Source organism: Haliaeetus leucocephalus, unplaced genomic scaffold, assembly GCF_000737465.1.
Source record: "Haliaeetus leucocephalus isolate CR32 unplaced genomic scaffold, Haliaeetus_leucocephalus-4.0 Scaffold702, whole genome shotgun sequence".
NCBI classification, from domain to species: Eukaryota; Metazoa; Chordata; class Aves; order Accipitriformes; family Accipitridae; genus Haliaeetus; species Haliaeetus leucocephalus.
In genome coordinates this window covers 4,323,597-4,347,363 of record NW_010973138.1, presented here as the reverse complement: position 1 = coordinate 4,347,363, position 23,767 = coordinate 4,323,597, and the positions used below count along the sequence as shown (strand labels likewise).

At 35.9% G+C, this 23,767-nt stretch overlaps 1 protein-coding gene across 1 annotated transcript in view; it reads right to left on the bottom strand.

Moving 5' to 3' along the window:
* HLCS (holocarboxylase synthetase (biotin-(proprionyl-CoA-carboxylase (ATP-hydrolysing)) ligase)) overlaps nt 1–23,767 on the bottom strand; it is a 127,841-nt gene that overhangs the window by 78,700 nt on the left and 25,374 nt on the right. Inside the window, exon 6 of the mRNA XM_010580339.1 lies at nt 1,099–1,370. Within this exon, the coding sequence (XP_010578641.1) occupies nt 1,099–1,370 (272 nt within the window). The remainder of the gene's footprint in view (nt 1–1,098; nt 1,371–23,767) is intronic.

Below are 23,767 nucleotides of genomic sequence, written 5' to 3'. Positions count from 1 at the left end.
AATACTGTTATAATGCATCCTCATTCACAGATTTTGTGCATGTACATTCTAAAACAAATCACCTTTATTACTTGCAAGAAGGCATATTCTGTAACTTATATCAGTCTCACAATTTAGGCTCTCTAGCTGAGAACTGAAGCTATTATTGCTGGTTAACTAATCAGTTACAATAACATTCAAGATGATTTAACTGATGATGTTTATTAAAAAAAAAAAATCCAACCCAAAATTCCTGAGGTTATTTTCAACAGTAAAATTCATCTGCAATTTCTGCAGATAAATTAACACTGATACTCAAAAGTAGCTGCCAAGAAAAGTTATAGCTGCAGGTAGAAACACACATAGAATAATCTGTCCTGAAGAGCAACAACTTCCCAAAGACAGTTTTTTCCATCAGACTGTTCATGAAACAGTATAGTCTTTGTACATAGACTCCAACCTAAGATTTAGTAACTGTGATTTTCATATCGCTTAATCCCACTCAAAACTGTAATGAACTACCTTCTCAAAGGTATCCCACAACTCATTCACAAGGGTCATCTATGCGATGATGAAAGAATGTCTAGCATAACCCTAATCGATGTTTAAAAAAAACCCAAATAAACCACTAAAGAGCATTTTGGTGAAATATTCAGTAAAGGGAATAAGAGAACACAGTAATCTTAAAATTAAGGCCACAGTCTACTTGGTATTACTTTTGTCAAACAACTAGCTTAGAAGATAACTTGTACTAGAAAATGCATGTAATCTCCCAAATATGCACATTTACTACCTTGAACTTTCCTATGGTGATGTTCATGGTTTGCAAGAGGAATAACGATTAAAATCCACCGCCAAGTAAAAAGTTGTCACATTCAGATATTTCTACCCTTTATGGCTTAGTATTTTATACATTATCAATTAATATTCTGTCAACACCAAGATCTCTATTTTGTGTCCTATCTAGAAGATAATCGGCTTTTTTTTTTTCCTTTGGCTAACTTGTAGGCAAAAAAGAAACCAAAGAGAAAGAAGATTCTTTCTGAACATTGTGTGTTACTATAATTGTGAATTCCAGATCAGAAAGTTTATTCAGTATGGTCTAGATCACTATCTTACCCATCTAGAAGATTCATTGTTGTTGTGGTAACTTCAGTAAAAAGAAGAATCTTTCCAAGTTTCTTTGTTTGAAGATTCTGTTGATATGTCTTCAGGCTGAAATGTTCTGATGAGAACCTTCCCATCTCAGTGATGACTGGCATGAGAGATGGAGTTAATTCCATTTTTGATTCACAGGATGAAACAAATTTAAGAGACACCTTGCTGGATGCTCTTAATCCTTCAGCATCTACATTTCCCTCGAGCCATTTCAGAAAAGCAAGATGGATTTCCTGTGAGCAAGGGAAATAAAATAAGGCATAGAAATGCAGACCACCACGTGTGAAGACATACATTCTTCTGAGAATATTTTTATTCAAGCAATTATCTTCTACTGCAAAATAGGAAAATTAACTCCATGTCCTCTTCAAAGATCAACTTCTGCTACTTATTCTAGTCCAGCCTCGCCTGACTACTACGTACTGTCTTCCTAGACTTGAGACCATGCTCCTTTGCAGATTAATTAGGCTTAATCTTTCCCTGTAACAGCATTTGTAGTGGTTCTCCTAGATACTGAAGCATGGAGTGCACACATTCATCTGTATTATGCAGGTTTTTCAACATGCTAAGTTTCTTTGCTGGAAGTCCTTTAGTCCATTGCTAAGACTCGATCTGAAGGATAAAGCAGCAGCTAAGAAAAACATTTACTGATTTCTCAGTAGAATACCTACTAAAATTGTTCATATCTTCAGCTAACAGAAGCTTCACTGCTATTACCTTAAATATAGACAAAAGTGGCTGTTAATTAGCTAGCTAAGAGAAGCATGTAACTCAAGAATGCACACAACTACGAAAATTCTACCAGTGTATGAAATGCAGTCGTATATATGCTCTGTTGTCCTTGTCCCAGTCAGTGGCACAGCTAGCACACATTTCTGTGCAAAAGATTTTAAATGTGAAATATACATGTACATACATATATAATTTTATATGGCTACATAGCAAAACTTTGATTTTTCTCTCCTTTATTTTAGGTTATTTAGAAATACATTTTTTTGAATGTGAAATGAAGAGATGAATTACTAGGATTATTACCTGTCTGGTGACACCCTGAAACAACTGTTACACATTCATAGAACTCTTTCTGGAGATATCTAATTCTATTTTGAGAGATTTGATGTGAAACATTTGCCATGTCTTTAGAAACCGTAAGTTAACAGCCCACGAACACAGATGCTGGGACTTCTTTTTGCTAAGCATGTTGCTTAAATTTCGAAGAGCTCTCCTTCTAGAGTCAGAGTGGTCATTTATACAATATACGAAACCACAAAAATTGTGGTTTCTATTCTACTGAAAATAATGTACTAGTGATTCTTGCCTTTAAATTTTTAAGAGGAAGACATTTGACTTTTAAATAAAAAACTTCTGACCAAATATATGCCTCTCCTTCCCATTACTGCCATATCTGGGAACCAGAATATGAGTGTTTCCTACGTGAGTGCTGAAGACAGGACTAAGCTCTCTTGCCCTTGAATAAGATGTCTCTGAGCTCCAGCCCAACCCTTTAAAACCCACAACCCACAATTAAAAGCAAACTTCCTATAAATAGTTATCTATCTGAGGAATTGCTCCAATTTTCCAAATCCCATTGTTATATCTTAAGAAGGAATGAGAAAAGTGGTCCTGTTCCTAACACCTTTTTATAGATTTTTCCATCCTCAGAAACTACACATTCTCGAGTTTCACACAGACACTGCTTCTTGTGTGACGTTCTTTGAATGTCAGCAGACTTACTGGTTTGCAGCTCTGTAGTATGGGCAGCAGAGCATAACACGAAGAAAGGAACAGCCTCTTTTCAAATGCAATCAGGCACTAGCTTCTAAAACTGAGGATGATCTAAGAGTGACTCAGTAGCAAAATTTTAGTTACAGAGAAATTACTTCTCATTTCTTGGTTTTCTAAAGCTCCGTCTGAACTCTTTCTATCTAACTTCTTGGATAAAATATGCTTTAAGTATTTTCTTCCTTTTTTGTGTGTGTGTGTATGCATCGTAAATGATGATGTGGCATTAAAAGTTTTATGAGCATTTCTCTGACTGATCAGCATGAAGCACTTCTATCTTCATTTAGCGTAATATCATAGCTTTGAAAGACTGCTGCTAAATTCTTTACACACTATCCTACTTGTTTTACACACACACAGAGTAACGTATTAGCTGTAACAGATATTTAGAAAAATTATAGCTTTCATTCTTGTCAGGGAGTATATGGAAAAACTGTGCTTAATCAGAAAGTGCATTTTCCTATTGCTTTCCAAACACAGAAATTCATTTAGTATAATTGAGCGTGCAATTCCTAGACACAAAAACATAATTTTAACTCACTTAAAGATGGGTTTACAGACTTACAAAAACAGACATTAAGTTAAAAAATAAAGGTGCTTAAAGTATTATTACATTCTAAACAAACAATGAAAGTGCTCAGTTCTATGTGTCAGAATGTCTGGTGTACTTTTGCCACAGCACACTTTCTGAAAAGACTGAAATAGCATACATTTATGTGTGATGTTACATTATTACAAATATGCCACACAATTCCTACCATTTATCCTCGTGAGTACATTCTTTCAGGTGAGTTTTTCCCCATAGTTTTTAGGTTTACTTCTTGATTTAATTTTCTTTTTTCTAATGCATACTGAACCATTTAAGAATTGTTACATGTGTATAATTATGAAGCTAATTTTTCCCATAACGTACACGTTTATTGAGCTGATCAAAAATATAAACATGAGTAATACATAATCAAGAACAGTTGATTTTAAAAATTCCTAAAAAATACATTTTTACATTTTTAATAAAGCAAAGTTTCAAGTGCTGTCCAAGTTCATGCTAGAAAAAATAATTTTTGTTTTAAGAACCTCCTTCACACAAAGTTACAGAAACACGGATGCTGAACCAATGCATTTTGGTCCCCACAATTATACTAGCACACAGAGAAGTACATTTTTGTATAATGAAATAATCACATTTTATAAGAAGTCAGGGTTAACCTCTGCTTCAACTCCATTTAAAAGGAATATAATCACGTCAGAACCTAACTGTGCGATTTGTTGTTAAATTCAGGATTGAGCTTTGAATTCAAACCCCATCCCCAGCCACGTCTGCCGTTCTGCAGCAACCTCTGGTGGCCATTTAAATGAAAAGGGTTGGTTCAGGAACTGTCTGGCCTTCCACACCTCTGGGACCAGATCAGGTGTGTCAAGCAAGGCACCCAACACAAGGTAAGGAACACCCAAACTCCTGGCCACTGCTTACCCTGACCATTATCAAAATCCAAAAACATGCAGGTACAAGCTTTAAAGGAGTATGCCACTAAAAAAGCTGTAGCTGTCACTTATTCAGGCACAGACAACAATTTATGTGTAAGTAGCTGCAGACAATTGTACTAAAATCTGTATTACGCATATTACCAGTAACATACTTTGTAAATATAATAACTACACTTGTTTTAGGGTAGCACAAATGTATTCTGAAATTGTTATTCATCATTACTGCATCAGTTTTGGATAGGAGAACTGAAGTCAAGCCAAATTTAACGTCCTCTAAAACTGTTTATTTTTCAAATGGCATTTTATATGTACATTCTCTAAAGCAAAGATATTGCCTTCTCTCTTAAAGTAAGAATGAAATTTGACACATCAACCAAACAACTTGGCAACAAGAGAGCTAATCAGCTTTTCACAGTTAAAATAATCAACTACAAATTTAATATTTATAATGAGAAAATTTTTCTACCCAGATTTTAAACGGTAAAAGCACAATATATTTTCAATGCATCGTAAAAAACAATTACCAAAAGCACTAGACCAACAGGAACTACCACCACTTCTTACTAACAAATTCTTCCCCAGCACTCCAAAGCACAACTTAAATCCTCTCAGTCAGAAGCATGGAGAGATACGAAATTTCAAAGCAGTGACAGCCTCACTGATCTGGTACCCACGGACAAACAGATCAAAAAGCAGAATTTTGATTATCAGACTGAAAGTGTCACTGAATGAAAAGCTGTTCTGAGTGGATAGGGAGATATAGTGGATGTTAAGTCACAAAATTCAGAGAAATAGAGAGTTAAGCTACTGCATACTACATACCCTCAGCTCCTCCACTGATCAGCACAAAGATTTATTAGGGGTCACTGTATCAAGGATTGGAGGTCTGACACTGCAAGTTGTTGAACTAAAGTTTAAATGGTAATTGTAACGTAAAGAAGGAAGAGTAAAAGCTGTATTTTGTTTATGATCTAACACCTGCTTTCTATGATTTTAAGAGTTTGGTCAGCTGTGTGAAGAAACTGTTACGTAACGGAAGTTTTCTTTTGCTGTTTAAAATTCTTTTTATTTTTGTAATAATTAGTTTCACTTTTTCCTAATGCTTACTTAGTAGTTGAAACTGAACAAAAAGGAGAAAAGAGGGAGACATAAGACACAAAAAAAAGCTGCATAAGGACCCTTCTCTGTTGTAGTATAAAATAACAGAAAATTACAGCTCCTGATGGAGAAGATTTTATTTGCACCTGGGCCCTATCAACCAATGAGACTTATGCACAAAGCACATAAACTTTCAGTTATAATGGTTCAAAATAATCCCAAATCCAAGACTTTATTCTTACATTCTACTTATATAGAGAGAGAATTTTGATGTATTTTCTTATTTTTATATGTACGCTCATATACACACACATATATATGCAAGTATCTCTCTCATTGGGCATGTTTGGGAGCTGCTCTTTTCTATCAAACTCTGTGACGATAGGTCTTAAACTCTGTATCAATGGAATTCTTTGTTAAGACAAAATTCAGTCACAGCCTAAATTCATTTGGTTTCTATTAAAAACATGGAGGCAAAACTAAATGAAAGCTAAAAATATAATGTCATAAAACAAACAAACATTATACATCAGTCAGCTCTTTCCTTTCTTGGGAGGAAAAATGAGATAATTTTAACTACTGATGCTCTACCCGGTGACTCAATATTGTGACTGTAATATAATACTCTATTTTAGCTGTTGCTTGTTGAGTAAGTGAGGCCAAGTATTCACTTTCTGGATACATAGCTAGAACAAAATTTAACAATTTTTCTCCTTCCTTTGCATAAAATGTAATCATTTCCAATGAACTACCTCTATTTTTGCTTCACTGTACTTTAAAAAAGTTTGCAGTTGATGCATTGATTCATATATTACCAGTTGATGTACTGACTAAATCACATATGCATATATATTTAACAACTGCAGACAAGTGAAGATCACACAAGCATAAAGTACCAATCTTTTAGAGGAGCACATGAATAGTCCGTTTGGAGCACAACCACATTTATAGACATCACACCTTCAATATGGCTAACCTTTTTTTTCTGAATTGGCTGTTTCCAAGTAAGTGCTATTCGGTTCAGGTATGATCTCAAATGTATATATTTCATATGAATTCTGTATCAGCACTGATAGAAAAGAACATATTTTAATAAAGAGTCCACAGCCTTTGGAATCTGATTTCAACTGTAGAATATAAAAATACACACACGCATATACATATACACAAAAAAAATACATCCTCCTTGTATTACACAGCTTTGCTCAACAACCCTACAAGTTTGAAGGTGTTAAATTAGCCATTGGAGAGCTTCCATAGTATCTCTTGAATCCAACAGAAACAAACTGAAGTCCAACATGGTAGTAAGCCGTAGGTTGGTGCCAGCAAAAACCACATCTACAGTGGCAACTCCAGCCCCGAATGCTAGTGACTTAGGAGGCCAGCAGCAGGAAAAGTCAGCTATTAGCACAAGAGGGCAAGGTTTTGGCAGACATTTCTGACTAATGAGGCACACAAAATGCTTTTCTGATGCTGCCTGTGTTTTTACTTCCTGTAATAATGCCATACTTTGAGATCTGAAGCTGATGACAGTTTCATAACACAACCATGGCCCCGTTTTAAAATCATGTTCATACTTAGTCAATAGAGAAAAATGCTATAAATAAATAAATAAATATTAAATTGCACCAAAAAACCTTACTGTAAATATACAGAAGGTGCAGGAAAAATGTGAAGTTACATACTATCCTTATTGTTTTCAAACCTTAGCATGTATATATTACCTTTTACTGAGGCTTTGTAAAACATTTTATAAATACTGTTTAGTACTACAATCATTCATCAAAAGGTATTACTTCATTTTACAAGGGAGGGAAACCCAGTACAATGTCTTTATCCTTAGGAAAAGACTGAAGAAAGGAGAAAAAAAAAAAAACCACCCAAAACTTGATAGATCAGATGAGGAAAGAGGATAATCTCTTGACGATCACGGTCTTACAGAGGAACTGGAAGAGGATGAAGAATAGGCCTGCTGTAACTTCTTCCATAGAAACAATCACAGAGATGGGAGAAAGGTTGCTCTTCCATCTCAAGAAAAACAATACTGGCAATTAAGCCGCAGCGGCCATCTTCTGCAAGTTCAGCAGGACTTAGGAAAGCTGTAGATAGCAGATGTATTATTTGTGTTTGTGTGTCAAAGCCAGCGTCTCTAACCAGACAACCAGGTTAATTCATTAGATAGTCCTAATCATTATTTCAATACTGTTCAGATGTCATTAATATGTAATAACATTACCAAAGTACACATCAATGCCTGGAGTCCTTAATAGTTGCCCTTTTAGACTTAAGTGTAAAGTTGAAGATGGACTTTTTTATCAACTGAAACAAAAAGAATAAACAGAACTGTAAAACACAGGCTATTCACAACATGTTCAAAATATGATTTGAAATATATAAAGTATTCAAATTCATTTTCAGAAAGCATATATAAAACTTTTCTCTTAATATTAACTGCTTATAATTAATTTCAAAGTTCACTCCTTGTTCAAGGAAATAGATAAAAATTCTGCAAGCTAGATGTTTCCTTCCATGGCCCCACTGGCTGATTTTAATCTATCTCCAGATTAATTACAATATTTTCATTTGTTTTGCATATTATATTAATAGGAAGACATATTTTAGCTGAGGTCACTCTTCTAGGCTAACTTAGGGGAGAATCTGTGCATCTCTCTTATGCTATTCAGCACACAGAGGGCCATTATTTTCAAGATTAGGAAGATTTAGGAAGGAGAGAATTCCCCAGTTCTCCACTCCCTCCTTTCCCCATCCCCCAAAGAACTTCATAAAGATTTTATTATAGTACAACCAAGGTGCATTCTCATTTCATGTTCTCATGAACTTCTGTAGTTACTTGGCTGATATTTGCTATGCGTTGTCAGGATACTACATAAATAGGAAATCTGTTTCAGTTTATTAATAATCTTTTTATATTTTCTAAACCCAGATAGGGTGCAAAACATGAGTCGATTGTGTAAAATATGGAAGGGCATTTAGAAAGATGGCAGGGTTTGGTAACTTTTTAAATTCACACCCAGACGGATTTTTAGGAGTTTCTAGTGGTTTGGGTAGTTATTTTAATCTGTGATATACTTTCTAAAGAGAGGCAGAAAAAGCTAATCACTTCTGAAAGATCATTCCAGAGACCAAGTTCCTTATTTTTGTCTCCACGCTTCAGTGTGTTTTTAAAAACAAGTATTACATTACATAAACAGTTATACAGTGCAACATCTCAGCAGTATGGGGAGTAGAAATAGTCACATATAGAAGTGGGTCTGTTTTGCCAACTGATAACATGGAATACCTCGTCCAAAAAAGGGAAAGATTTTTAACAAAGTGTTGCAAGGTATCCTTATCCTTTTTATTGCAGTTACGTTTCTTTGAACATGAAGCATCTTAGATTTCAACCCATTCCCAGTCTACATGTCCAGCAACTGCTCATAAATCTGTGCCTAAATTTGAATCCAAAATTAAATTTAGTTTTAAAAAGCACAGTATGCAGGCAGAAAATTAATTTATCCAATGTGCAGCAGTCCATTCTACAAACAGGCTGCAGGGCCCAGGTCAGAATTCACCAACTAATGAAAAATATATCAGAAGTTACCTTCTGTAGAGAAAAGAATGCTGTCAATAAGGTTAAAAATAAGATAAAAGGAAACCAACTAGCAATGAAAAGGGAAAATGGTCTTCATGTCAAGTTTTTTGTATCAGTATCTCTCTGTTGTTTTTAGCACAGTGCTATGCTTAGGTATTAAGTTACTAGAAGGCACATGCTATCATTCAGTCATGCAAAACAAATACAGGAAATGAGGCAATCGCATTTTTTCTTTATTGTTATATGCAAAAAAAAGCATAAAAAATTCTTAAAAGGAGGGAACAATATAAAAATGAGTGAATGTGTACTGCCCTAAGCAGAACACGTTTGTTTTGATTTCTCAGTTTTGAGAAAGTACTGCCATTTATGGTCCCTCACAGCCTTCGCAGCCGCAGGACGAGGCTAGCTGCAGAAGGCCCCACTGCACTGTCCTCAACGCAAACCAGAGCTGAGCGGAGGAACAGGGAGGACAGCAGAGCAACGCCGTAAGGTGCATGCTGGCTTTCGCTTTTCTTACTCAGCTGCAACAGAACAGTCTGGAAGCAATCTTCCCAGCAGCTGCTCTCATCAACAAACTGTTTATTGTAAAAAAGTGGCTGGGTCAAAGGCTAAACGTCATCCAGAACTGAAAGCGTATCTTTAAAAAAACCTGAAGCCGTCCATGCATATGAAAAAAGCACATTACGTATGAAAGCGAACCATATTCCATTCTGAAAGGCCAAAAGTCTACTTAAACAAAAACTCCTTAATTTGATGAAGCAGTATTTTACAACATTGCACTAATTTACTGTGGCCTGTGCTGATTTTGAGACCCGTGCAACGTTTCTAATAAAAAAAAGTTATTTAAAATTCCATCTGTGTTTTATGGTTAAAAAAAAAAAAGAGTTGTATTAAAAATATTCTAAAATATTTCATTAACTTATATTAACACTGAATAAGTCAGCTCCATATTCACATACAACAACAGGAAAACAAGTACTCCTCTAATAATTACAAATGCACCATCAATGCATGATGCAAGTTGAAAAAACAGGTTTAGGCTCAGTATCAGTTTTACCAAAACAAAACTGCAGGTTTTGTGATGCAGGTAGCAGAGCAAGATGACATACTAAACACATGTTTAAATCCTTTGCAAACACTTGCCAAGTCAGTTTCAAACCTTATTTGAAAACTTTTGAATGTAACAGCCCATATTCAGATGTCAAAACCTATTCCAGAACATCCAGCTCTGTCAAGAATCACTAAAGGATTGAATTTAACCAGGTTTTAAGCCAAGCATACTTTAAAAATTGTAATCGCATGTTACCATAAAACTACATTTAAGCACATAAATGCACACACAAAAAGAAAGGAACAAAGAATGTATGCATCAAAACCCCCTCATATTTAGCATAATTTCGTAACATCCATAATAAAGTTTTAGTTTAAACTAAAGGATACTAAAAATTACAGGACGAAATCTCATTTGGTATTTTGTAGCTCTTAATCTCAGAAATTAAACTGTATATGACCACCTACACAAGGTAAACTGGTATCATAACATAGCACAGTAATTGGGGTACATTTGCTGCAACAGACTATAAAGCTGACTTTGAGGGTAAAGGATCAATAAGAACAAGGTCTACCTTTGACATAACATCACTACATAACACTTCACAAAAATGAGCGTTGCAATGAAAGGGCTGATAAATCAGAGGACTAGTAGGTGTTGATTTATCCTACCAGAAAAAGGCGTGATAAATTATGGTTTGACCATTTAATTCTTCATGACACCTAGTTTGTAACAAAACTGTTGTTATTTTTTTGAAGAAAAGTCTACAGTAAATTGAGCATATGTGCAACTGTGCTAAAAATAAGTATAGAGAAGCCAGGCAGAAGGGAAAAGACATTCCACTTTCGCACTAAAATCTGAACATTATGCATATTAAAGTGGGTTTAAAAAAAAAACAAAACCAAAACTCATGTTTAGAAGAATAAATTAAGATATAAATCTAACCCTAAATGCTGTACACATTTATTTTAAATTACTCTCAAAAGTATTCCGTATTGACTAGAAAAAAAATACAGGAGAATTTTGTTCTCAGCTAATAGGGCAATAAATTAGATGCAATATATTCAGCTGGTAAAACTGGCTCTGTTAAACAGCTATCACATAATAGTATTTTTATTTGGTACCAAAACTTTTTTCTTTTTTTTTTTTAAATTGAGGTAAAAATTGTTTGTTGAAAATCTTGGAATTAGTAGTAGAATGAGTTAAGTAAATAAAACCTAAGAACATATTTTTTCTTAGCACTGATAATACACAATTCTTAGTTTAAGGTTTTCCATCAGGTTTGTTTTGCCTTTTGGCAGGTTTATATACATAAAATGTGAGTGAATTTAGTGTTCATGAATATGAAATAGTGGAACAGGAGCCAAAGATTCTCCTCTTAGTACTGCAAACGTGCATTAAACTCAAACAACAAGATTTCAGCTGTACCTCATTTTTGCTTCTTCTGAGCAAGAACTCCCAATTCTGTCACACTGCAGGGGTTTTTGAGCTAAAGAAATGTCTGTGAAATATTAGGGTGAAACCACAACACATTTTCACATGTACCACAACTCAGAGATTACAATACAGTTATGTCTCTAAAGTTGCACAGCTACTGTTCAACATGTATCATGTATTTTCTAATCCTTTCTAAAACATATTCAGGTTGACAAAACAGTTTATAAATATAAAAAAAAAAAGATACTAAAAGAAACATCTTAGAAAGGAAGAATTTCTTGGAAATTATATGCTATAATGGCAAGAACATGCTTCGTATGTTATTTATAGTATACCTACTCCGAAGATAAAAAACAGTATTAAGATAACAACTACTAACTTTCGCTGTTAACTAAGATCTCCTTGCTAATCAAGGATCCTAAAAAAATATTAACATGACAGCATGGGATTATTTAAAAAAAAAAAGTAAACCAATGCTTTTTATTCAGCGTTCATGCTTCAAAAATACGTCATATACATACATATACAGCAATGTAAAATTTAGATTTCAAATCGAGAACTCTGAAGGAAGCCTCAATAACATTCAGTTTATCACAAATTAATATATTTTTCTTACAAAACATGGGGAAATAATACTGTATTCATGCCCATGTACTATAATGCTACGTTGTAAGAGTGAATGATACAAACTACATTTACAGTTATCCTAGCTGTATGTTTTCTAATGCACCGTAATTCTTCTCTCCCTTTTTCAGCCCGTTCAGATGTAACACTTACTTTCATCTGCTGGGATTGAAACCTTGTTCAGAACAAAAGAGGTAAACATTTTTCCTCAGAGGAAAAACAAGAAGAGAGTAAGCAAATCATACAATACACCTTCCCATAGCTATAAGTGTCCTCATACACAGGCAGCTTCAAGAACAAACTTCAGAGCCAGCCTCCTTAGAGAGCAGTCATCTGAAAGCATTTCTGCAATTGTCAGGGATAAATGGGAAAAAAACCACAAATTTAATTTGTGCTTTAAAGATGGACATACAACATGCTTAACCCTCACAGGGATAAGGCCAAACATTTATCTAGACAAACCCTTTAGCTACTCCAGGGCTGAGTTCACTTTAGTCAAGTTATATACATCACTAGCTTCTACTCCAAAAGACCACGTTTGGCATACAGCACTTAGAGTACTGCAGACAACACACCAGAAGTCAAAGCTCATGCCTGAAATTCAGGGGTTTAGGATTGACTTTGGGAAACAAGGCACTCAAAGAAGCAAACGAGAACAGACTTGAGACCAAGGCAGTGTATGAGAAATGGTCAACAGAAGCAAATACAGGCAGTCAGAAGCATTTTTGACAATGGCACATTCTTTATTCTGAAGGACTTTGGATTCCCTTGACTTGTCTCTGAGGATAACCACCTGTTTCTGTGCTTTGGGATATTTATGCTCTATTACTGTCAAAAGAGTTGAGGGAAGTCCCAATCTGTCAAACAAAACTTTGCAATATTTGTTAATTCAAATGGTAACACTTCATGTAGAATGTAGTCCAAAGAGAACTAATTTACTAAAATCTAACCACAATGCTCGAAAACATGCTCTTGCACTGTTTTAAGGCTCAACTGAATAGCACACCTGAAAAAGATGGCGGCTTCATTTTTCAGACTTTTCCCATTAAAATTTAGTATTAACGCAGGTAAGGAAATGTCTTGAGGGGCAGCAGTCTGGAGGGTACAACAAAACACAACTTTACGGAAATACTTGCCGAAAACTAGATAAACAGTAAATGCTTGCTGCACATGGGCACTAATGTAGTCTATTGCAAAGGTTAGTGACTGCAGTGCAAGCCTCAAACTTCTGACCAGGTAGGTATAAAAGCTTTTAAGTGGAGTAAGAGTAGAGCTTAATGTAATTTTTTCATTCCAGCTCAGCAGCCAGTGAGTGAAAGGGGATTCCAGCTCCCAAGGCATATGGCTATATTGTGCATTTCCTAGCCCCTGACTGACTATAGAAAGCTGTAGAATTTAAACTTTTGAATGCTAAAAAGAAAAATAGCCAAGGTCTGGGCAAGAGAGTCTTACAGAAATGAGGACTAAGACTATGACATCCTACCCAGACTACACTTCTGAAATCAAGAACTTGGCCAGAACGAAGCAAAAGCTTTAAAAGACTGAAAACGAGCTCCGCACAACTCCAAAGACGAACTTTTAACTGATTAAATATGAACCACCTTTGTTGAAGGCCCTTTATTAATAGTCCCAAACCAGAGGGTTAACTTCTAAAACCAAATTGTCTTGAGGGAAAAAGTTTCAGGGATTACTTCATTCAGTACTAAAAAGCGAAAAAAGAGTTTAAAATGCATTTCCAGAATAGTTCCGCACAAACTAATGAACTCAAGCTACAGACAAAGTCTGTATACTCAGTCTGTGACACCTAGTGATTAATTTATCCTTGGTTAAATAGGGACAATTTGGGTCTCTGTTTCTTGAACTTAATAGCTGGGGAAACAGGATACTGAGAACAAAGCAATTATTATTTAATTTTGAGTTTAAAGTTTGATGTGTACTTTCAGTTTGTCAAGCTAGTGTTATTACATAAATCAGGAACATGACAGTGGCTGCAAAAGTAACATTCTACCAGCAAATAATCATGTGTCTAAGAGGAAGAGACATCCTTGAACAGATGGAGAAACTGTTTTGTATGCACCAATAGGGATAGCAGTAATTGTAGTAAGGTTTACTGCGGTTCAAAAATGTATAATTTGCTATTCCTGGACTGCTAATTGGAGACCATGATTAGACAGAGCGGATCGCATAGGATAGAAAAAAAACTTGAAAATATTTAGAGAAGACTGAAGTCCACTCCCACCTCCAAAAGGAAATGGTTGCTACAGAGATAACAAAAGCATATCCTTATCGTTGCTAGCTATTGATGTGTACCATTTGACTGAAATACCAAATTAAACATTGTTGCTTTCCAGATGTTGCCTATGGCTAAAACAGATAGAAGGAAAAGCTTCCCATAATTGCAAGAGCTGATGAACTTTTCTTTCAAATGAAAAAGCAACTAATGCTTGGCAGAAAGGGGCAGCTCATGTCAAAAGCCGCTGCTGCTCAAACAATATGAATACAAGGACAAAGCAGCAGCCATATCAATATAATATGCCCCTTTAAATCTGCACCTTTTCTCCAACAGTGGCCAGCAGCAGATGCACGAGAGAAAAACACAGCAAGAATAAGGTAACTAACTCCTCTTCTAGCAATCTACATCATAAGGATTTGTGAGCCAAAGAGCATATGCCTCAGTTCCAATGAAGTATTCTACCATGAAAGACTGTAATCTTTTGAACTCAGTTCAAAACATTCCTGATATCAACTACACTCATTTCAAATAATGACAGAAGTATTCTAAAGACAAAAGTACAAGCTTAAATATTTTCAGGTACTTCTAACAAAACCTCAGGAATTCAAACAGGCAGCCCAAATATTTATGGTAATTTGGAGCTTATACTGCTTATGGTAACTTTGGGAAAGTGCCCCTCTCTCAATAGGAAGCAAAACATAAGAGTAAGCATTTGCTTTCAGCTACTGTATTTTCTTTTCCATCAGCTAATACATTGTACTAATACACCAATATGTAAAATGCAGTCAAAAAATGGAAAACTAATTAGATAACTTTTATCTCTGCAGCTGCTGTTCCTGTCAGGTAGCTATGGTACATGAACTAGTTGTAATACCAACAATTCCATTCTGGAAAGAAAAAAAGTATATCTTCCAGACCAGAAAAATGCATGGATAATTGCTTATTTCATGTAATGAGTTCTAAAGTCAAAACATGCCATATGTAATTTTTTACTTAAATCTTGATGATTATGCATCAAAACACAATTATTTTTCCTTATCTTGCAAAAGAATTTCAGAAATACCTCCTGGAATTAATTTTCGTCAATTTTGACTACATTGAAATGCTGGGACATGCTCCCACAACATAGTTCTCTCCATCTTAAAATTCAGAGGATGTTAAGATGTTTTTCAGTTCCTAAAAGTTGTCTTTACACAGTAAGTAGAGAGCATCCAGGCACAGTTCTTTAAAGCAGAGGAGGAGATGGTGATACACCCTCTCCAACTGAATATTGCTCTTCCTTTCAAATAATTTTTATAATGAGAACAATGTAACTTTTTCTACTGAAGTTATGACCCACTTAATCAGTTGAAAGGTAAGTTACAAAGAAATGATGACCAATTACTTTGTTGCAAGTGTAACATCAAAAAAGATATGACAAACAGAAAAAAGGAAGCATATACATACTATTCAGTAATACACATTATATCTATAATCTCCCTTCACATTTGGATCTTAGCAGATAAAAGTCACCTTATCTTTATTTAGATTCTCTCTCTGGAGTTGTTAAAGCATGGTATTCCCTTTATATTAAGTCTATATTGAAGGGCAAGAAGCTGAGGAAAAATCTAGGTGGTTTGTCTGAAGAATGTTTTGAGACTGGGCAGTCTGTGTACCCACTTCTAGAGACTTAAGTTTTTAAATTATCTATTGTTCTGTCTTCAAATCTTAGTTTTCACCATGTGCTAAAATTGTAAATTTATTATGGCCTCTAGTACTCTTAAACTGCAGCAGAGATTCTCACCCATGTTAAAACAAGTAGGGACAGACTACTAGTCTCCTCAATACTGATCCTGCTAAGGCTTGGCTTTAACAATTATTTTAATTATACATTTATTCAGTTTTTACAAATTAAGAAGGGTATTTTGAAATGCTTTCTGAAGTAGTACTTAAAATATTCCTTAACTAAGTTCAACAGTACAATTTAGTACACACTTGAGAAACAATCCACTCTAGATAAGGAAAGTGATTCTCAATAAAACAAGCTGTAAAAATCAAATGCTGTCCCGTATCTTACATCCTAGTGAAATGATCAGTCCGAAGTAGCACAAATTTTATAGCTAAAATTATTAGATATGCATTATAATAACTAGCAGCTGTAGGGAATGCTAGAAAATGCAGTAATACAAGTTGTTTTCTGTATGGTCAAGTCTTGCTCCTTACCTCTGCCTCTTCAGCTGTTGCCCCATTCCCCTCTCTCCTCCTCCCACATAGAGTCTGTCTTCTCTTTCATCTGGCATCAAACTAGATCCACTAGCTCTTCCTCCTGAGATTTTTCTCTCTCAAAAAAGTTCTTACCCTCATCAGTCAAGGAGCATGCTCCAATTTACACACTAGATGAGTAACTCCCATCTCAACTCTTCTCATGGCTGGAGTTCTTCTCCAGGGCAAGTCGTCTTCTCTGGGCCTGTGTCACTCTCATAATTTCTACTATATTATGCATTTATCAATGAAGGGGTAAAGAAAGAAGATGACAATATCTGAAACTTGAGGTTGCCAATATGTCTAATAAAATAAGATTATATACAGACTTTTTGAAAATATACATATTAACACACATCTACGCATATACACAGACTTATACAAGTCTGTATATATAATTATATACAGATGTAGTGCCATACTTAAGTCTAGAACTTCATCACTGCTTTAGATCCTCTAGTGCTTGCACAAGGAAATACTGGCACAGATAAAATGGTGACCAGATGAAATTCTTAAAATTAAATCATGTAATCCTGTGAAACACAGCTTTCTATAATCTAGCTGTATGAATACAGGTTGCCCTGATGGACTTAGCTACAACAGCACTTTTACAGACGATACTTTTATTGGCAGAAGAAAAATAGACATACCATGAGAACAGACAGAACAAATTTACTCTGATTTTTTCTTCTAAGAAAACCTTGCCTTCAATATTCATGTAAATCCTTTGTAATTAATGTCACCACTGCAATTGCCAAGTAACTGAGTACAGTGATTTACTTAACTGGAACACATTCCACTTGTTGTGAAGACTGACTACAACCCAAATAAAAAAAGCTTTTACATAAGAGTTGTAGTAGAAACTACAGCAAACTTTCTGATTTAAGCTAACAGCTGTTCTTTAATCAGCTTTTCACTATAAGAACTGCATAATGTCAGCCAGATAGTCACATGCCAAATTCCATTCCCACTGCACCTGGAACGTCAGGATTTCCTCAACATGTCAGAAACCCCAAATCATTTCTCAAAATGAACCATCAAATGATAAATACAACAGAATCTCTAAGACAGTCCGTTCCCTATCAACTGCTGACATAAGTCGTGCTTGGTAATTTTTTCGCAGTCTTTGTCTTCTTTGACAACAAACTCTGAGAATACTAGAATGTCTTTTAAATTAACAATAACAGTAATTGAAGTCCCATCTTAATTTTCCAGAATAAATTCAGCTTGATAAACTTAAATAATAAGCTTCATGTTGTGGACAATTTTTTTCTGATAACATTATTGTGTAACTCAATTGTCAAAGAATAGTTAGGAGTTAAAGAAATACATTCAGAAGACCTCAATGTAGTAAATGCACTGTTTCAAAAACAGCTAAAGTTTGCAGTTTTATGGTTTTTTGAAGAGCAATATAAGGAGACACTTCTTTTTCCTCTTGGTTATATACTTTTATTCAATGTTTCCCTTTAATTAAAATAGATAATGTTATATCAACTACCCATAACTCGTTTAAAAGTAAAGATACAAAAGAAGTACTAATTAAATTGTTAGATAACCAGTATAACGATTTCTCATTGTGGAAATGTATCGTCATTTCTGAGCAACGGTAACATGATAGCATCTCACAGGACTCCAGCTGATGCCAAGCCTGTTCTCATTTTCCCGGTCTCACTTACATAAATTAGCTACAGGCCCCACTGACAGTCAGAGAATCTCAAGTTTTTTATGTTTGGAAATACTCCACTTTTGTCAGATCTTTACCAGTGAGGTCATAGTAAATGAATTGATGCCAAATTGCCACGGATCTCCAGAGCGTTTGTCACAAGTTATGGATTCTTGCTATCTAAAATCACCCATCTGCTCAAAGGCAGTACCCTGAACCCTGACTGCAGAAGGTTTATTGGTTACAACTTCTGAGTGCTGAAACAAAATCCAAGACCAGTCACTTTAATTATTGCCTTCACATTAAGATAGAATGTGTGCCTGTGTTAGACACAGAGCCAACATGAATTTGGATTAGTCTGCCACTGTGGATTTTACTTTTTTTTATTTAGATTCCTATTACAAACTCCAAGGTAAACTGAAACTGAGAAAACTCAGCCTCACATACTGGCTAGCAATCCTTTATGCTGAGTGACCTATACTCAAGAAAGGGTACTCAACCTTAAGGCTATTCTTTATCATTATCATATCATCAGGAGTAAGAAGTTAGCAGAAGACATGAACATCAAGCTCACAAATGTTTTAAATATATATTACGTAAGCCATTCTGAAAGGATAATAAAATTTTCCATTTTCTACAGTACAGAAAGAACATGCCTGCTGAAGAAAGTGGTTGTGAAGTGTCATGCACACTGACTTGAAGCAAGCCTTGAAACATGATAGAATACACTTCAATGAGTGGCACTTTGGTCAGGTGCCAGAACATAATAATTTCATATCACAGTTAGCTTTACAATAAGATTAAACCCTACTCAGTACAAAAAGCATTAGCTTTTAGTTCTCACAGCAGCATGAAGACCCTTTTTATAGAGATTGCTATAAACAAGATATTTTCTTTCATTCCTCAAAGCTTCTTGCATTTTCCAAACGATCGTCAAAAACATTTATTGAATCAATACATAGCCAAAAAGTTGTTTACAAACCATAATGCAACATAAGTATGCTATTCATTATTATGTGCCTACAAACATGATTCATGGTTGTGTAACGTAAACCGCATGCTTGCTGCTATCATGCAAGAAGGAAAACACGTTTTTAACTTTTAAAGTGTAAAATAAAGGCAATGTTTGCCAGATTTCTCTTCCCCTCTCCCCCAAATATATGGTAAATATTCCCTGAAGATAAACAACCGAAAAGCAAAAGGTAGCTTTAGCAACCACCTGGAATTACTTGGCTCCACTTTTGGAACCCCCTTCACCTCCCATCAAGATTTCTTAATTGAAAATGTTTTACTGTATTTTGACACTACATACCATCAATTCCTGTGGAATTTAAAATGCAGTTTTAAAATTGAGGAAATATTATACAGGACAGTCTCTGCAGACATGCAAAGATATTTTAATGCAAATCTATATACAACACACTATGCATAAAATGTTTTCCATCCTTTCCTTAATTTTTGCGTTACTGTGTGTGATCTAAATCCAGCTCATAAGTGACCCCTAGTGGTCAGACACCTTCCCCTCACTAAAGAAGCTATATTAAAAGCCACAACTGCATCCAGCTTTTGAGAACAATGGAGATTCTTGGTGATTTAATATAATGCCAACATTAATTTACCTCAGCTGGGCAGGGACTCTGATCAATACTGGAGTCTCATTGTGCTGGTGAATGCACTGAAAATACCTGCAGCATGCCAGCCTTTCTTCAATAAACAGCTCCAGGGAGAAGTCTGAAGAAACTTTTATGAGTGAACAAATTAAGAGATAATTTAGCCTTCTAATACTTGCAGGAGCCAGCATGATCAAAGCTCAACTGTCAGTCAGGTCCTGAGCCTGGGCTACTGAGTTAGGACCCAGGAAAAACAATCTCTATTGAACACTAATTTTGTCTCAGAAGTTAGTAAAAAACCTTTTATTTTCATAGCCATTTTGCTCTGTAAGATTGGTTAAAAAAAACAGCCTCTGAGCACAGAGCTGGGAAAGCCTAGTTTGCTGTAACTGTGTCTCATAGTTCAACTGCAATAGCCCTCATCGTCTTTTTCTCCATGCCTTCTACATATAGTCACTATTACTATTTCCAGTATCTCCCACACCTTCTCTTCTCTCTCTATCCTTTCTCAACAGGGCCAGCTAAATGCTTCTCAGCAGCATAGGCAAAACGTTTAAGAAGAAAACAAGCAAGGCTCCAGTCAACAGCAGAGACCCGAAAATTCAGAAAGCATTGCCCTTCCCTGTGCTCCTCCCTTATTTGGGGAAGGGGAGGTGTTAGGAGAAGGAGCCAGTTCAATATCACACCGATGTTCTTTCTGTGAGAGCAGCGTGCTGCTTCCCTTGGCACGCTCTCATCACCTCTTTCAGCTATGGGGAAGAATATAGGTGTGGGGCAGCCAATCTATAGTACCCTATTGCTGTTCATGTCATTGCAGCTCCCCGTAAGATCACCTATGCAGTTATACATAGACCTGGTATCACTCTACCACATCTACCATGCATCCCCAAGCTCCCACACCTCAACTCCCCATGACACCCCTTTCCTCCCTTCAACACACACAGTCCCTCACAAGCTCCTGCCTCTTTACTACCACTTGCCCTGCCAGCTGGAAGAGGAGCAAAAGAGGGTGGGTGCTTCTGTCAGAGCAGTGTTTAGGCAGATGGCAGTCCCACTAGCATCCCTTTATTGCCAGGCAAGAGTGACAGGCTGCCTTCGCATATAACTTGCTTTGAAAAGCATTGTGCCCTGGACTGTATGTCATAAAATTTGCTACAGAAACTCAACTTCTTTTAAGCTTTTACCTCTAACAAATAGTTGGAACTATTTAAACTGGAACTAAAAGGTTAAAAATTTTACTGAAGAACTGGCAGATCTATTGGGAAACTACACTAATAAACATACACAGAATAACAGAAGACTGAGGAGAAAGAAGAAAGATGCATTAAAATATACAGTACGTATTCCACCTCCGTCTACTACTTGACTGTATGACAAGTGTTACAAAACTGTTCACTGAGGTACAAAAGGAAATATCACTGAAGAAACAAAACCCAGTATCTTGGTTCCCATCTGCAGATTTCCTTCTCTTCCCCTTTCTATCCATCCTCACTCATGCTGCACCTACCTTCAAGTCCTGTAGTTCATCCTACTGCTGTATGCTAAAGAGGGTAAGGAGAGAAAACAGAGGAGCATCCCTCCTCTCGGTTACTCTATTAAGTTACCACAGATCAAGAAATTACCCTGTGCTTAGTAAGCCACAGTAACTTCCTGTAATAATTCTCTTAGCCATTCACAAGTGTGAAGTAAAAACACATCATCTTAAATCTCTACAATTTATTCCACCATGCCATTGAGTTCTCTCTTCTTATGCCCAGCACTATGACGGAGCTGGTGCCCAAAAAGCCCTATGCAGCCTAAGCACTTCTGAGACTGGCCTTTTTCCATGCTGAACCTGCAGAGGATTTAGCTGGCAAACTTCTTGCCTCTGGAAGTGGGCACAAACCAGGAACCTGCAGGGGCTCACACCTCAGTCAGGGTGGCATTAGCTCTCAGAAGAATGGCTTTCTGCGCTCCTCTGACCAAGAGGGCTCTGAACTGTCAAAGTAGGAGACAGTCCCTATGTACCTTCATTATCTTGAGTGCTGATGGAGCGGGGGGGGAAGGAGCTACTGACTGTCAAATAACCATCCCCTCTTAGAGGGCCATTCCTTTCAGAACCACACACTTAAATACCAGCAAACAGTAGGGACAATTATTAGAATCCAGACATTGATACAAAGAGTTTTTCAATGAATGACAAAAACACTGAAATAGTTTTGGTTTATGATCAGTGTGACCCTTCTGGCTTTGCAAGTTTTGTTATAAAGAAACAAAAGTTAATCTGAGGAGGTGAGGGGGAAGAACACAAAACAAGCAAAAGCAAACCCACCCTCCCTGCACACACATGCAGCTCAAAGCCTTGCAAGCTAAAAAATAACTTTGCATTTACTGTGGGAAAAAAACCCTAAACACATGGAGTTAAATTACAAATTTTTTTTAATTTATAGTACTTTGTTATCAGTCCTTGGGTTAAGTTTTACAGACAAATTCTTCAGAAAGCCACTTAGGAGAAAAAGCATACTACCTGTCAGAACTCAAATGGTTTGCCAAATGCACTGCATTGCCTAACCAGCCTAGTAGAAACACAGCTTTTAACAGCAAAAAGAGTTCCACACATGGCATACATTAAATCCACTTCCCAAAAAGAATAAGCTGCTCCAGCAAATACACATTTTTACTGGTACAGATGCACTTACATTGCTGTATCTACTTTTTCTTTTTCCTGAAGCAACTTTGCCATAAAAGACATTTTCATTCCTAGCCAAGAGACAAACTGGCAAAGCTTTCCAGTACAGACAAAGATTTCTGGCAACAATGCACTGTTTGTTTGAAATAATACATAGAGTATGTTAACAAAAGTAAAAAATATTAGATACAGACTATTTATCAGTGATCAACAGAATCATTTCAGATCTCTCATATGGTGTGCTTTTCATTCATTTTTCCTCAGCTCTTGGGTTACTTCTGAGCTAGACCAAAGAGCAAATTTCATTTCTGGAATAAATACTTCCAAAGGGCTCTTGCCTTTTGTCTTATGGCCTAAAAGGCAGGGATGATGCTTATGGTTTGAGGATGATAGGAGAAAATAAGGGAGTCTCCTGTTCCGTAGATTATACATTTTTGGTCCACTTTTAAGCGTGAAAACTTGGATAGCAATAAAAATAAGGCTTTGGAGTTTCAGTATAACTATCCATGATTTTAGCACTGGAAATTTTTTTAAAAACTCTGAAGTTTCATAGCTGAATCTCAAGTTCTACAATACACATTAATATGCACGGAAATATTTCAGAAACAATTGTCTCAAAATGTACCCTGAAATCTAGGTTCATTATAGTGTTAGCTGAGAGTTCAAATTTCCCATCCTCAAAGAAAGATTTATTCAGGATAAAGTAACTTCATACTCTCTTAGCTGACATAATGGACTTGGAATTTAAAAACAGCCGATGCAATCACAGAATCAAAACTGCAGCTCAAGACATGTAAATTTGGTCCGACTGAATTCTGATTGTGCTGTAGTGTACCAAGTTATTCAAACACACAAAGTTGTCTTCACACTGCATTACCCTTGTGAGCGCAGTATTCTGTATCTCAAAGTGTCTTTTAAAGGAAAGTTTGAATTTCAAAGAGGTACATTCAATTGTACTTTTTAATTATTCTTTCCACCTCTAATAAACAAGAGTTAAACCCCTCAACTTCAAGCTTCAGCCAATATGTTTGTATTGGCTGTTTATTATTCTGGAAGAACGTACCATTTAAAAGACAGTTACTAGCTGAGCCGAAGTAATGAAGACTGATTACATTTCATCATTTGGCCGCCATCCATTTGGAAGAT